The 16,050-nt window shown below is 46.2% G+C and overlaps 4 protein-coding genes across 4 annotated transcripts; 1 reads left to right on the top strand and 3 right to left on the bottom strand.

Moving 5' to 3' along the window:
* Positions 1-69: 69 nt before the first annotated feature.
* LOC112894625 lies at positions 70-5,606 on the top strand. The gene is made up of 13 exons (XM_025962390.1): positions 70-487; positions 1,372-1,555; positions 1,643-1,711; positions 1,855-1,953; positions 2,380-2,459; positions 2,538-2,766; positions 2,885-3,280; positions 3,355-4,013; positions 4,580-4,664; positions 4,741-4,792; positions 4,891-4,940; positions 5,013-5,060; positions 5,147-5,606. The coding sequence occupies exons 1-13, from the start codon at positions 216-218 to the stop codon at positions 5,321-5,323; spliced, it is 2,400 nt and encodes a 799-aa protein (XP_025818175.1). The 5' UTR covers positions 70-215; the 3' UTR covers positions 5,324-5,606.
* Positions 5,607-8,696: 3,090 nt separating this feature from the next.
* LOC112895849 (protein RALF-like 22) lies at positions 8,697-9,029 on the bottom strand. The gene has a single exon (XM_025963847.1). It carries the CDS (start codon positions 9,027-9,029, stop codon positions 8,697-8,699), a length of 333 nt encoding a protein of 110 aa, XP_025819632.1.
* Positions 9,030-10,944: 1,915 nt separating this feature from the next.
* LOC112895164 (protein RALF-like 22) lies at positions 10,945-12,011 on the bottom strand. The gene has a single exon (XM_025963070.1). It carries the CDS (start codon positions 11,751-11,753, stop codon positions 11,283-11,285), a length of 471 nt encoding a protein of 156 aa, XP_025818855.1. The 5' UTR covers positions 11,754-12,011; the 3' UTR covers positions 10,945-11,282.
* Positions 12,012-14,089: 2,078 nt separating this feature from the next.
* Positions 14,090-16,014, bottom strand: LOC112895657 (heavy metal-associated isoprenylated plant protein 35-like). Its single transcript, XM_025963638.1, has 3 exons — positions 15,865-16,014; positions 15,550-15,625; positions 14,090-15,275 (listed from the first exon to the last, which is right to left on the bottom strand). Exons 1-3 carry the CDS (start codon positions 15,889-15,891, stop codon positions 14,401-14,403), a joined length of 978 nt encoding a protein of 325 aa, XP_025819423.1. The 5' UTR covers positions 15,892-16,014; the 3' UTR covers positions 14,090-14,400.
* Between the last annotated feature and the right edge of the window lie 36 nt (positions 16,015-16,050).

The raw sequence follows: 16,050 nt of genomic DNA, 5'->3' as shown, positions 1-16,050 counted from the left end.
CAAGGAAAAAAAAAGACAATGGAAGAGAAGAAAATCTGGCGACTGTTTGCAATAACCGTAGCGCATTCCTCGAACCCGAGCGATCGCCTTTTTCCTCCCTCGCCTTTCTTCAACCTCCCGACTCGTTCGCCTCTCCCCACCCCTGCTCCCACTCCCCCATCCCACCGACACGCGGCGTGTCACACGCCTGCGCTAAAACCCTAGCCCCAGGCCCGATGGCCGCCCCGCCGCAGCCGCCCGCGCCGCCGGCGGAGGAGGGGGCCGCACCGGCCGCTCCCCTGCCCGCCGCCCCGCCGGGGCCGCGGCCGTACGAGGTGGCGGTCGCGGCGGCCGAGCTCCGACCGGTGGACTGCAACCTCGCGGCGCTCTGCGACCACATCCAGGCGGAGGGCTTCGGCTCCGGGGCCTTCTCCGATGTCGTCGTGGAGGCCATGGGCGCCACCTACCGGCTCCACCGCCTCATCCTCTCCCGGAGCGCCTACTTCAGGTGAGCTTTCGAATGCAGAGCCCTGACGCTCCTGCCGCCTTCGATTCCATGGGAATTGAAGTGTCTGTTGCTATCTGATCGTCTGCAACTGCCTAGAGTACTTAATTGCATTTTCTAAGTGACATTTTTGTCTGTTTGGCTGCGTACTTGCGTGGTTGGGACGTCTCGATCCCTTCCCTGTGAAATTTTCATGTGCTCTGATCCCTCTTGAAATGTTTAGTATTAGAATCTGACCTTATCCATTATGCAAATATCATGCCGATTACAGCCTTAAAGTCTGTAAGACCTTAATTTGTACTCAGTCTTCTGTGTTATAGATAGGCTGGCATGTCTTGTTGAGCCTTCGGTTCAATTGAACCTAGTTTGCTCCTTCCATGACTTCCAAATTCCATATTCCCACTTTAGGTGTGAATCATTATTGAAACTGACACTGATCTGACCAAATGATTACTAGCTAGTGTTTCCTTGAAATTTCAAGGTGAGAATTTGTGGATGGGAGCATATGCATCAACTAGTACTGTATTGTGGGCTGTGGTACATGAAAAACGAAATCATAGTTTCCTCCCTATAGGGATCCTACCAGATTTGTGCACACATATTTCCCTGATCATTTTAGGAGAAAATTAGAGATCTAGTCTTTCTCCTATATGATACAATTCAACTAGACGTTAACCATATGGTTATGGTCTCTGCGCTTTGGCTTGATGCTGCATTTATTTCTATATGCAAAAGCAAAGTGAGTTCAAAAGGAATCTTGCTTGATCCATTCCTACACTTTATCCATTTTGCCTTTTTCTTACATTATTTTCTACTAGCACATATAATGTTCTTGTCATTAAAAATGAGTAAAATACTAACAACTTCTTTATAAAAACGACCAAAAGGAATATGCTACATGGTCCTTGGAGAGAGGCTGGAGCACCTACTGTGGTCTTGCACATTGATGATGCGAATGTTGATTCAGAGGCAATTGCAATTGCTCTGGCATATCTTTATGGGCAACCTCCCAAGCTTAATGATAACAATGCATTTCGGGTGCTCGCAGCTGCATCATTTCTGGATCTTCAGGTCCAATTTTAGTTATTTATTTGGTAATTTTCCTTTGTGCCTTATTCTGCTATGTTATTTTGACTCACATGATATGGTCAATTGCAGGACTTATGCACAATATGTACAGATTTTATTATTTCTGAGCTTTGGACATCAAACTTTTTACAATATCAGGTACGGTCATTACTGTTGTATAGCTTTTTCTTGGATCTGTATACATTGATAATTGATGAGATCAACTGTCTTTTAAATTAAAATATTTGCCTTCTTCTCCTTGATCATCTGCCCTGGTCTTAACTTTTTGTTATTGACAATAGTTGTTTGCTGAAAGTCAAGACTATGGTAGTCATGGAGAACGTGTCAGAAGTGCCTGCTGGGGTTATCTTTGTCAAAGTGCCACACTGGAACTACGAGAGGTACTTATCATTTTTAGGACCTTTGCTGTTGAAATACCATGGAAACTTTTCAAGATATTGTTGTTGACTTCTTCTAGATCTTTTTTATTTTGGTATTTAAAGACCATATCCATGCCTTGAAGTCCAGCAATGTCTTGCTGCGCATTACATGAATTATCTGAGTATTTGTTTCGGCATTTATATCAAGTAGCATGTATTCTATTCTGTAGTGAATGGGGATTGTATAGGCCATTGGGTTACAAAAAATGCTGAGAAAACTATTATATGTTGCATTATCTGAGTTTAGTTTTTTCTTTTATCAACATGCGTGCTTGCATGTTTGGGTATTCTTGGCTGGGATTTGTTATTCAATATACTTTCTATATTAATTGTCAACATGCTGGGCTTTTTGTTACTCACAGTATTATTTTATTTTGTTCTTGAAAGGTGCTACCAAAGCTTTCTTCACAAACTTTGCATGCTCTCCTTACGTCTGACGAATTGTGGGTCCCTAATGAAGAGAAACGGTATGTGTTGTGTTTATCTGTCTGCTGAATGATATTACAAGCCCCTTTTGTGATGACAACTTATCTTGGTACTTGAAGGTTTGAACTAGCATTGTTTACTCTACTTGCAAAGGTTACTGTGTGTGAGTTACAAGTTAGTGGAAATGAAGCAAACTCACCGAATGCTGATCGATCCGTGAGGAAGGGGAAGTCTCCAATGAATGAACCTGGCGAGGAACAGCTAATTGAGTCTGAATTGCAGAACGTGAAGTTGCATGATAACTTGGGGACTGAAATTGCCCATAGCATTATTGCTATTTCAGATATGGTAATCCCCTGGAATAACATATCATACCCCATCGCACAACTGCCTTTTGTTCAATATGCTACACTTAACATCAAGCATGAAAACTGCACTAAGACTCTGCTGTTGTTCTGAAATTTAGAATGGTGAAGCTTCCAAGAGGATGGAGAATGATTGTTCTACTGGAGGACCATCTGGAGAAAGCACTTCATATCAGTTTAATGAAAGCATCTGGCTTTCTAGTGAGCAAACTAAGAATTATTTCTCACGAACTTCCAGTAATGGGGTTGTTCCTACTGAGTGGGGGAGGCCTAATGCACCACTTTGGGGTGGTAGGGTTGTTGGACGGCGGCAAGTTAGATGCATTAGGGGGGGCTCTTGTCTATCTACTGATGAATATAATGCTTTTATGAATATCTTTGAGAGGGGTTCTCTTCTCTACTGCAACATGTCATTTGATGCGCTGTTAAGCGTTCGAAAGCAACTTGAAGAATTTGGATTCCCTTGCAAAGCTGTCAATGATGGTCTTTGGCTACAGGTATGTACTCTAATTTCTGCCTTGTAGTACATTGTTCCTTTTATGACCGAAACTTTGATGCTTTGTTACTGCAGATGCTTCTGTGTCACAGAGTGCAAGCGATAGTTGCTGATACTTGCAGAAATTGTTGCCTTACTAGTAATTCTTGTGCTTGCAAGCAAGCGTATGTGAGCTCGCATACACACTACAGGCAGGAGCATGACCGGAGCAGTGCTTCTGGCACAGTTGGTAATATCTATCTTGCAGATGCCCAGGGTGATGGGAATGGTGTGCTTGGGCCTGTCCGTATTAACGTAAGAGGAGCAGTTGATGGACTTGCTGGTATTGGAAGAGGGAACTCAAATGTGCCTGGTGCAGCTTGGGCTCCTACACGTTATGTCTTCTCCCGTGTCCCTTATGGGCTCGGTTCAAGAAATGGTCAGCAATTTGCCAATGATGAATCAGAACCTAGAATTGACCGCAATGGAGATATTTCAGCAGATGGTTTGACTGCATTGGTTAATCTTAGCCAAGAAAACAATGCTGCCCATCAGCAGGCTGAAAGTATGTTTGAGACTGGCATGCAGACAAGACATCGCAGTGTTGCATCTGTTTCCACTCCAGGTGGTTCTTCTGTCCAGATGCAGGAGTCAAAGGAGCATGAACTTGGGTCAGATTGGGAAACTGCAGAGGACGCAACTATATCATTAGACATGAAAACACCACTTAGCCATTTTCCTCCTTTCCGCTTTGGGTAAGATTACTTTGTTTTGTATACTCCCTCCGTCCTGAAATGTAAGGCATTTTGGTTTGTCCTAAGTCAAACTGATCTAAGTTTGACCAAGTTTTTAGAAAAGAGTAATAATATTTTGAATATCAAATTAGAATAATTAGATCCATTATGAAATATATTTTCATAATTTACTTATTTGATGTGTTTAGATGTTAATATTCTTCTCTATAAATTTGGTCAAACTTAGACTGCTTTGACTTAGGACAAAGCAAAATGTCTTATATTTCAGGATGGAGGGAGTAGACAGTATTCCAGGAAAAACTTTTCATTTCCTGAATGTCAAGTAATATTTCCCAAGCCCTTTCAAAGTTTATTTCTAGATTACCAGTTGGGTTGTCGCCTTGTTGATAAATATGCCATGGCAGGATTAAGAAAAATAAAACAAAATATTACATAAAAAATGATAAGGCTAGCCCGCCATTGTTCTGGTATTTATACTTTATCATCGTAGGCAGTAATGACCTAGAATTGGATGTGCACATTGATTCCTTTCTGGCATGACTTGACCAGCTTATTGCTGCTCACAGGGTTGAGTTTGAGGATGTGCACAGGCTTGCTGATGGTCAGGTGAAACATTCGTCTGAAGTATTTTATGCAGGCTCTCTGTGGAAGGTTAGCTTTGTTGTCTTAAATCTATCCATCCTTCTATAATGGCCTAAATCCAGCTAAGTGGTATACTTATTTGCAGGTGAGTGTTCAGGCATTCAATGATGAGGATCCTCATGGGCGACGCACCCTTGGTATTCTTTTTATTACCATCTTCTCACATGCTTAACTCTTGCCTCTCATGACTGTCCAAATATAATAATGTCTTGTACCACTTTAACTGGCAATGCAGGACTTTTTCTCCACCGACGCAAGGCTGAGTTTTTAGACCCCTTGAGGAAGGTGAGTAATTTACTGAATTCACTTGTCAGTGGACATTATGGTTCACTTAACTGATCAACTTGTATTCCCTAGGCTCACATGTACGTCGACCCCCGGGAAAAAGTTACTGCTCGGTATCAGGTACTATCGTCTTTTCATCTATTCATCATTTGTTGCCGAGGTACTGTGCATATGGCCTAATTTGCCAATTTGTTTGCTGCTCGTAGCTCATCTGTCCATCAAAGAGAGAGGTCATGATATTCGGAAGCCTGAAGCAGGCCGGGACGCTGCTACCAAAAGCCCCAAAGGGCTGGGGTTGGCGCACTGCTATACTGTTTGATGAGCTTGCGGATCTTCTCCAGGGTGGCGCGCTGCGAATCGCTGCAGTAGTCCAGCTCGTCTAAAACAACAGTTGCACAAAACACCTTGCAAGGTTGGTGATATCACAGCAGTGTATGTAGTTGACACCTACAAAATAACTCTCCTCATATATATCTCGTCCAAATGCTGAGCTGCTTAATCATGTGCTCATGCCCTCGAAGTATGTAATAAGGGTTGTATAGTCGCTCGTGTTTGATGTATAGGTGAACCTTTAAGCTCTGGACTCAAATTGGGTCCATGTGGACTTATAGCAGCTGTTTGAGTTTTTCAAATGGAAAGTCATTGTCATGACACGGTCCTTTATTAGATGGATGTTATGCTGACCATTCACCATTGCAGTAATTTTACGGAGTGTAGCCAGTAGCACGAGTTCATGGGCAAAAAGAAAACCTAGAACAATTGAACGAGGGACATCCACTTCGCAAAATCTTATAAACATCTGGTATTGAGGTAAAGCTTTTTTTTTTCCTACGTCGTTTCTCTGGCCTTAAAATGACACTGTTTGTCAGAGCTACTGCACATGTTTGTTGCGGGCATAATCCTAAAAAAGGTAATGAAAAATTCATATTATATTTTTTAGTAGATGGGATGTCTGCTACTCCCTTGGGGGGAGGAAAAAGACACTGCTAAAGAGGTAAAGAGGTAAATTAGATCGATTGACAAAATCGTGGGAGTAAATTGAATAGGATTAATTTAGGAACCTATCGCAGTTTTTTAAAAAATACTCCTATATATTTTATATTGAGAGCGTTCTAAAATATCTCATGCACCACCAAGCAATCACGGCATTCCTGTAAAATTGCCACTTTTATGCACCTCCGCCCGGCTCCGGCCACCGCGGCTGCAGGAAATTTTGCATCGACACGTTAGGACTGCTGAATTGCTGGTTGAGGACCTGACACATTCAGGAGTTCGGATCACGGAAAGCTATTACGTTTTTTTTTAATATTTGTGCATAGGGCCATGCTCATGCTTCTGGATTAATGGAACAAATGGAAACCGATCGCTGCTCTCTAGTCAGTCCTGGCCTCGATTTTTTTCCCCACATATGTTTCTTGTCTTCTCCTCTTTGGATAATAAATATCATAAAACCCCTACAAATCAACTTTTTTTTTCATTGACTGTTTGGAAGAGCTCCAAAATAAGGGAGATGTTCAAAGTTGTACTAACTACCGGGGGATTAAGCTGATGAGCCATACGATAAAGCTTTGGGAGAGGGTTATCGAGCATCGCCTAAGAGAATTGGCAAGGGCGACCCAAAACCAGTTTGGGTTCATGCCTGGGAGGTCGACCATGGAGGCGATTTTCTTAGTACGACAGTCGATGGAGAGATATAGAGAGGAGAAGAAGGACTTACACATGGTCTTTATTGACCTAGAGAAGGCGTACAATAAAGTACCGAGAGACGTCATGTGGTGGGCCTTGGAAAAATAAAAAGTTCCAACTAAGTATATTACCCTCATCAAGGATATGTACAAGGATGCGATGACTTGTGTTCGAACATGTGATGGCGATACCAGTGACTTTCTAATTAAAAATAGGACTACATCAGGGGTCAGCATTTAGCCCTTATCTATTTGCTTTGGTGATGGATGAGGTCACAAGGGATATACAGGGTGATATCCCTTGGTGTATGCTCTTTGCTGATGATGTGGTGCTAGTTGACGAGAGTAGGGCAGGGGTTAATATGAAGTTAGAGCTGTGGAGACACACGTTAGAGTCGAGGGGGCTCAGACTGAGTAGGACCAAGACCGAGTATATGATGTGCGACTTTAGCCCGACTAGGTATGAGGATGGAGACGTTAGCCTCGAAGGTCAAGAAGGATACTTTCCGGTATCTAGGATCAATGCTTCAGAAAGATGGAGACATTGATGAAGATGTTAGGCATAGAATTTCAGCCGGTTGGTTGAAGTGGCGGCAGGCTTCGGGCGTCCTCTGTGATAAGAAGGTGCCACAGAGGCTAAAAGGTAAGTTCTATAGGACGGCGATTCGCCTAGCGATGCTATACGGTGCTGAATGTTGGTATACAAAAAGTCGACATGCATGTCCAGCAACTGAGTGTAGCAGAGATGCGTATGCTGCGTTGGTTCTGCGGGCATACAAGAAGGGATAGAGTCCGGAACGAAGAGATTCGATATAGGGTCGGGGTGGCACCTATCGATGAGAAGTTGATTCAACATCGGTTGAGATGGTTTGGACATGTACAACGGAGACCTCCCGAGGCGCCGGTGCGTAGTGGAGTTTTAAAGCGGGGCGATAATGTAAAAAAGAGGTAGAGGTAGACCTAGACTAACTTGGGACGAGACGGTTAAGAGAGACTAAGGAGTGGAATATCGCTAAGGAATTAGCTATGGATAGGAGCGCTTGGAGATTAGCAATTAACGTACCTGAACCGTGACATTTGTTACTTTTTGTTTAACCCCTAACTCTTTCTTTGGCTTATGTCCTTTTTGTGTTTCTTATTTTTATTTTTTGTAGGTTTTATCTCTAGCCTACCCAACTTGCTTGGGATACAAGATTAAGTTGTTGTTGTTGTTGTTTGGAAGAGCTCCAGAGCAGCTCGATCTCAGGCTAATTTCAAGAGCAGCTCGATCTCTGCCAAACGATATGTAGGTGCCGGTAGTACTAGCATATCGGGTGTCTTTATAGGTCGACCTTCCTCGTGGCACCTTGTTGAATATTTTGGCCTGGAACCTCCAGGGAAGAGCTGCTTATAGGCTTACTGTAGTTGACCTGCTGCTAGCTGGAAACGTGCTTAGTTACTGCATTTAGCGGAAACGTCGGTACTTAATCAGCCTGCGTCGCTTTACCTTTTCAACTTTCCACGTATAATGACTTGAAATTAATCCATTACTTTACAAAATGTGTGCAATTGTTCTTGACATGATGTATGATCATTTCACTGTTCCAAAACAGAATATAATGCCTGATAGTGGAACTCAGCTACGTTGCTAGTAGACATTTGAAGTGAAACTCAAACCTCCCTTTTCTTTTAGAATCACTTCCTTATGAATTCCTAACCGTTTGTTGCAAGCTCATGGTGAAGAGCCGCTGTGGACCATCAAACATTCAAACGAACAATTGGTAGCTCGTACTCGTAGTTAGAGGAATGTATCGGCCGAAACAAGAAAGACCAAGGTGAGACCCGTGACTGAGAATTGCACGAAGAATCAGGTATCCATTTAATGCATGCCAATTACAAAATAGTTATGGAGCAATAATCTTGCTCCGTGTCAACTACAGAACTCAAGACCACCATTCACCAAAAGATCGAAACTGAAACAAAAAAAAAAAGCTTGGAGGTTTTGTCTTACAAGGTGCAAGAACTGAACGAGCAGGCGGAGCTAGCATTCATCAGATCGTGGCGCCATGGACCCAGGTCGCCGGCCCGATCGCTATCCTCTGCACTGGTTGATGGTGGAGCAGCCGCGGGAGTAGGGGTTGGCGGCGCCGCTCGGCCGGCAGTTGTAGTAGGACGCGCCGCGGTACGAGCACGGCACGTTGCCGGCGCCCATCGCGCCGTAGCCGATGTAGCCGTTCCCGCCCAGCTCCCTCCTCGCCACCGCGCCGTCGTCCACGCACTCGCCCACCGTTCCCGTGCAGGAGGCCACGCTGTCGCCGGGGCCGTGGGCGGCGGCGCTCCGCTGCGGGTTGGCTGCCACGATGAGGAGCACGGCAGCGACGACCACCGCGAGCGCCGCGCGGCTCCGTGGCGGCGGCGGCGGCATCGTGCGCTTCCGACTGGCTGCCGTCTGCCGGGCCTTGCTGCTGCAGTAGAATGCTGCCCTGCAGTCCTGTCGTGCTTGTCAGTGTTTCTGCTTGTGTCTCGGGGTGCCGGTGGCAGCGCTAGCAGCTTAAAGATCCGAGGACGAGTTGGTTAAAAAAATTTGAGAGGGGCGTGTGGAAATTCGCAATCACTTGACCCTTTTTATAAGCAGCTGCTCTAGATCTGATGCGGGTATGAACTACCTACCATACAAGTGTCAAGCATAAACAAAAACTGGGCCTATTCAACCATCTCTAATTCAAATTTAGGTGTTTAGGTGTTAGAATTGGGATCCTAAGTACAAGACGTTCTTGCCTGATAGAATCGAACTGTATGGTTCTACCAGATTTTTTTGGAACTACAAATGTTTTATATTAAACCTGAAGTTTTTTTTCATATTTAACTTACTTTTGTAAACTTGAGTGTACCTACTTAATCCAAGTTGACATGGTAGGATAATAGGATCCTAAGATTTTTGGTTCGGATCGAAATCCTGACAGCCTGGCATCTAGGCCGAGTGCTGATGAGGATCATGGTGAGTCAAGATTTACAGGAAACAAAAAAAAAACACCTACTAAGAGCTAAGACGTATTCCTGACGTGACAAGATCAGTGCACTTTTTGTCTAGAAATACTCTCTCTATCGTGTAATATAAGATACTCTAGCATTAAGGGAGAGAGAGAAAAAATACATGTACCCTCTAAAAGCTCTTCATTTAACGGCTATAATTAAAGTTGTTTCTAAAATTAAGAAGGAGTAGAAAAGGTAGGTATGCAACTAAAAGTCAAGAAAAATTAAATAATTTCTTTTAATATTTATCCAAAAGTCCTACGATATCTTTGGGTATAAATTTTGAACCCTTCAATAGCTTATATTTCAGAACGGATGGAGTAAGCAATAACGTTGCATTTATGCAAATATGTCGGTGGTAACGTGCTTGATAAAAAATTACATTGTTAGCCAGAATCCTTTGAAGTTCAATCTGCCTCGTGGCATCGTATTGACTTATTTGGCCGTTCGTCTTGGGAAGAAGAAGCTTAGGCTTATTATAGTTGACTTGGTAGCTGCAATCGTGCTTAGCTGCCGCGTTTAGCGGAGCCCTCGGTACTTTACCCAGTGGCAACTCGCCATAGCTTCTTTTTGAGCAGTGGCATTGCCATAGCTACACGTTCCATGTTCCAAGCTTTCACTTCCCATTTCCTTCCATTCACGCGCATCCGCACCCAACACAAATGTTTGCGAGGTCGAACCCAGCAGCGTTGTCATTCCGGCCCACATGTCTTGCTGTTAGCGTTGAAAGGCATGGCCCAGAAGGACATTCTGATAGCCCACCCATTTGGACGACACAAAAGCGCGCGGGGTTACAACAACGTGATGATAATTTACCCTAAAGAAACGTGATGATAATGATTTGGGCCCGTTTGGGGGAGATGGTGGTGTTGGGTTTGTTTCAGATTGTGGGTTTAAGCCCACTAGCCCACACCACGGGTGCTTTCTGCAATCCTTCTGCTGCAGGATACACTGCAATCCTCGATCGAGCAAAGCTTTCAGCTTTCAGCAAAGGCGAACGCTCCAGTAAAACTTGAATTCAACTGTTCATTTCCAGGGGCCACAGACTCACCCCCAAATTTAACCTGTAAAGCATGCTACTGCTGCCGCGGCTGCTATTTCTCAATCTGTCCCCCATTCTCTGATCTGGGCTGCAAAAAGTGCGCCCACGCAAAGAGTGTCGGTGCACGAACTGATCAGATTCCATGTGAAAAAACAAATAACAGGACAAGATCAGGACCACTTGTGTGTTGATCAGATTGGATTCCATCTGATGAAAAGCAGAGACGAGGCTCGATGTCCCCCTTTTTTTCCACATCTTGTGCAAGTATCCCTGAATTGATGTTACTAGTCTCCAATTGCAAGCCAAGAGGGATCAAGTTCGCCACCCCAATGAACATGGAAGATTACAAGCATTGTATGCACGAACATAACGAATCATTAGGGCCGCCTATTAATAATGCCAATTACAAAATATGGGGCAAGAAGAAGCTTGCTCCCTGTCAACTAATCGATCCATCTCTCAAAACCCAGCTGTAGAACACGAAAGGAGAAGAGAAGAGAAGAGAAGAGAAAAGAAGAGGAAAGGGGTTTCGCCTTACAAGCTGCTGCTGCTGCTGCAAGAACCGAGACGAGACCGACCATGACCCGGCCGCCAGATCGCTGGCTAGCCTCTGCAGCGGGTGATTTGGGAGCAGCCGCGGGAGTAGGGGTTGGCCGGCCCGCCCGGCCGGCAGTTGTAGTAGGACGCGCCGCGGTACGAGCACGGCACCCGCCCCCGGCTCATCGCGTCGTAGCTGATGTACTGGCTGCCCCAGAGCTCCCTCCTGGCCGTGCCGCCGCCACCACCGCCCGCGCACTCCTCCACAGTGCCCGCCGCGCCGCGGTCGGCGGCCGCCGCCCAGCCGTCCGGATCCGCCGCCGCCGTCGACTGTCCGGCTGCTCGCGGCGCGGCCACGGCCACGGCCAGGAGAAGCACCGCGGCGGCCACGGCGAGCGCGGCGCGGCGCGGCAGCGGCATTGCTCGCACGCGCTCTCGCGGCGCGGTGGGGGGATTGCTTTTGCAGCGAGGCCGAACGGCTAATGAATGTGCAGTGGCCGGCGAGCGATCATGGGCGACCCCGATCCATGGCGACATGGCACGCCTGCCGCGCGGGCATTAATATTATACGGTGGGGGGGAGGCGCCATGTCCGCGCCCGCGCCGCGGGCACATGAGGCCAGAGCTCGCGCCGGCTGCTTCTGGCACGTCGGGGGCCGGGAGCACGTGCCGGCGCCGCGTTTCTTACCATATCTTGCTTGGATGTATGCTCCAGTCCAGCCCTAGTTTTTGCGTGTCTCGTCGTCTGCTCATCAGATCTGCGAGCTGCTGGATGCAGCGGCGTTTCAGACTCGGCTTTCCTTGCTCCCCCTGCCATCTTCATATGCTGCTGCCTGGCTAGATTCACGCTGTGTTCGTTTCCTCCCCTCTAAAGTTTAGACCTGTCACGTCAAAAAGAATCTTGCTATTTAGAAATATTAAATAAAATCTGTTTATAAAACTTTTTGCACAGATGGGTGCTAATTCGCGAGACAAATTTAACGAGCCTAATTAATTCATAATTTGCCACAGTGATGCTGCTAATCATGAACTAATATACCTCATTAGATTCGTCTCGCGAATTAGCCCTGGAGTTCTGCAATTAGTTTTGTAATTAGAATTTATTTAATACTTCTAAATGACAAGATTCTCTTTGATATGACACCTCTAAACTTTAGACACTAGGAAACGAACGCACCCTCAGTTATTCAAATGGGGCATGCCCGGCTGGCCGTTACCCATAAGCCACTTCACACTTCACAGCAGTGAAGTATCAGTACACCCTCCATTCCAAAAAAAATACAACTCTTACATCCTAAGAAATCAAACAGTTTCAAGTTTGACTAAATTTATATAAAAAATTACTGGCATTTATATCTTCAAATAAATTTAGCATGAAAATATTGCATGATTAATTTAATAATATTTATTTTATATTACAATTATTAATACTATTTTATATAAATTTAGTTAAATTTAAAATTATCTAACTTCTAGATATGCGAAAATTGCATTAGTTTTATCTACGGAGGGAGCAGCAGCCAGGGAGCAACACTTGCATTTGTGGGCTGTGACGGTATAGAAGAAGCCCAGAGTGTTGAGCCCATAATAGGCCCAAACGGCCGTTTGTATAGAAGAAGCAGCCCAGATTGTTAGGCTGTTGACCGTTTTTTTAACAGCCCAGCACTTGAACAAAAGCTGCACCTTTTTGGGCCGGCTCCTTACCTCTGCCACGCGCTTCATGATACGTTCCCAAACTATGCTGTTTGCTTTCCTCCAAAAATTTATTGCTGATGTTCTGACTTCTGAGTTGACTCGTGTTTCTTTCCTGAGAGGAAAAAATATATATTTGGGCCAGTTCTTCTCAGACAGGGATCAGATACGTCTTAGGCACCATGTTTACAAGCTTAAACCTTTTTTCGAGGAACTACAAGCTTAAACTAGCAGTCCCTGTTTCCTAAATGGCAGACTGTGACGGCAATTTTCATGCCAGCTTTGCTTTGGGTTAAAGAAACAGTTTTGTTAACGTACTAGCCCCTTTGCTTTCACTCGCTTTCATGGGGAGGACCATGAAGAAAGCGCACAACCATCGGCGTCAGTTAGCTAACCGCATTTTGGAATCCATAATTGGTGTCCCTCCGGCAAACCCAAAGCAGAGGCGTGTCAATCCCAAATGCCTCTGTTTGTTTCTCTCTCTCGTCTCTAGAACCCTAGCAATTAGCTGCCGAGAATATTCAGAGATCCCAGGTCCCTGTGGCCCTGTCTGATACTGTCATGCACTTGCAGGCTCTGAAGCTCTGCACCTGTGCCCTTATCTGTTCCTTCCTCCACTTTGGTTGCAGCCGCCATCTAGTGATCTAGACCCCACATCAGGGTCATGAACTTTCTTGCTCTTGTTTCAGCTGCCATCTCCTACTCCATCTGCATCATGATGCCTGCATGTGCACTCTGCATTGTACTTGGGGCAAGCTTATCCGGGTTCACAGTTTGTCTGCCGCTCTTGTCTTCCATTCTGGATGAGTCTATGTTCAGGTCGGGTCAGAGTCAATGCATCATAGCTTTTCAAGAAAGAAAAAAAAAAAGAAGATAGAAGAGAAGAGAAGAGAAGAGAAGAGAAAAGAGTCAATGCATGATCCCCGAAGCCCATCTCTGAAGCAAATAGTAGGAGCAGTAGGAAGTTTCAAATGAAAGGTTAAGGAACAACAAAAAAGTTAAAGACTGTTCATTCAGTTCTTTTGAGAACTTCCAAGTAACTTCAAAATGGAGTTAGCTATTCTTCCCCAGTGGGATTCTAGAAAGATCAACACTACTTCTGAAATATATTCAGTTAATTAACCTGCTGATTGATCGACATAGCAGATAGCACAATGTCAGGTGCAAGATTGACAAGGTAACAACGGTACAAGATAGCTAGTGCCTCTGCCCATATTTCTTCTGTACAAAATTCTCAACTGGATTTGAAGAAATTGGATACCTCCAGTTTAACCAAGTCAAATGTTACAAAATTGCCCTGATGAGCACCAGAGCTGTTCCATCAGCCCCTCACGCTCTCCCTGCATTCAAGCTCAACTCATCTTATTGTAGCGCCATGAAGCCCGAGCAGTGCTAATACATATTGGTTACGTGTACTAATTTCTACTACCTCTAGCAACATATAGCCGTGCTCGATCACGGGACAGTGAGCTACTAGCTTCCTTCCTCCACCTTCACATCACGCTGCAAGAATTGGCGTTCTCGTCGTTGAACATGTCGCCGTAGCCGTCCCGCGGCGGGGAGAAGGCGCTCCTCTGCGGCGGCGCGCTGTAGTAGTAGTCCTCCGACGGAGCGGACTGGTACTGGTAGCGATACGGCGACGGCTGAGGAGCGTTGTAGTAGTAGGGCTCGTACGGCGAGGGCCGGCCGTAGTAGGACGGCGTGTACTGCTCGTCGATGTAGCCCTGCGACGGCCCCGGCCTCGCCATCGGCGCCGGCGCCGGCGCCGGCGCGGGGGCGTAGTAGGACGCGCTCATGCTCGGCCGCGCCTGGTTGTAGCTCATCACCACATGCTGCGGCGGCGGCATGTGGTTCCCGTAGCTGCTGCCGACGCCTCGGTCGTACTCCACCGTCACCCGGGCGTCGACCGGCTGCTTCTCCAGCTCCGGAGGCTGCTGCTTCGCTTTCCCCTTTGGTTCGCTGGGTTGCGGCAGCGGCGCCTCTGCTGCCGCCGCGGCCTCGCCGCTGGCGTTCGCATTGGCACCGGAGGTTTCCTTGCTCTCCTGTTTTGGGGTCTCGCCGGCGGTGCTCTGTTTAGGCTCCGGTGGAGGCTGGGGGTTGCTCGGCTCTGCCCCGGCGGCGTCGGCGTTGTCGGCGCCCGGCTTCTCGGCAGTTTCGTTGGGTTTGCTCTGCTCGTCGGCTTGGCTCTTGGGCTCTTGGCTCTGGCTCTCAGCAGGTGGTGGCTGCTGTTGTATCGGCTGCTCGGGCCACAGGCCGGCCTGTTTGCCGGACTTGCGCAGCTTGGCAACGAGGACGTAGGGATCGAGCTTCGTTGAGGCCGTCACCATGACCTTGTTGCTCCGGGCATCGATCTCGCATCGGTACACGCCTTCAAGATCATAAGAACATAACTTTAGTACGGTTTGTTGTGTCCAGTGTTCACTTTATTGTCATGGATTCTGGATGTTCATACAATAAACGAGGCACTTGCTTGCAAACAAAGCGACCTCCTATCAGTTATTCAGTGTGAAATACTAATTCAGTTCAAGACCCAAAAGCTTTTGCGGCATGAGGAATTCTCTGGAAGGCAGCTAAAAAATATGCAACTACTACATGGTAAGAGATTGTTGTACACTACAATTCTGAGATCAAGCAGAACTTACCATTAATGTTTTGGAGCACTTTCTTCACCTTCTTCTTGCATCCCTCACAGTGGATGGATACCCTCAACACCAGGACCTGAAACAGGACACACGAACCAACAGAGTATGAGCACGCTGAGATGATCAATTGAAAGAACAGACCATGAACCACTAGCCCTAAAGAACATCACCAACAAAAAGGGAATAAAAATAGAAATCAGTGACTCGAACAGGGAAACCTCTGAGCAAGAACCAGACCAGTGACCAGAAGAATTGCTCTGAAAAGTCAAAACATCTACTGAAAATTCAGGCCCAGAGAGAGAATAATATAGGTACCTGGCACTCTATAGGCTCTGAGGCCATGAGAGCGAGGCGGAGGTGCTCTCCGGAGGACGAGAGGAGGGGAAAGTGTGTGTGGTGGAGTCGTGAACTGTGGGGAAGGGCCGAGGGAGATTTTATACTCCCCACTAGTTTAACGGGCGAAAGGAATGGAAACAGCCCCCCATACAGAAGCCTAGTGAT

Source organism: Panicum hallii, chromosome 5, assembly GCF_002211085.1.
Source record: "Panicum hallii strain FIL2 chromosome 5, PHallii_v3.1, whole genome shotgun sequence".
NCBI lineage: Eukaryota > Viridiplantae > Streptophyta > Magnoliopsida > Poales > Poaceae > Panicum > Panicum hallii.
Note: the sequence above shows the minus strand (reverse complement) of the source record. Positions and strands in the feature narration are given on the sequence as shown.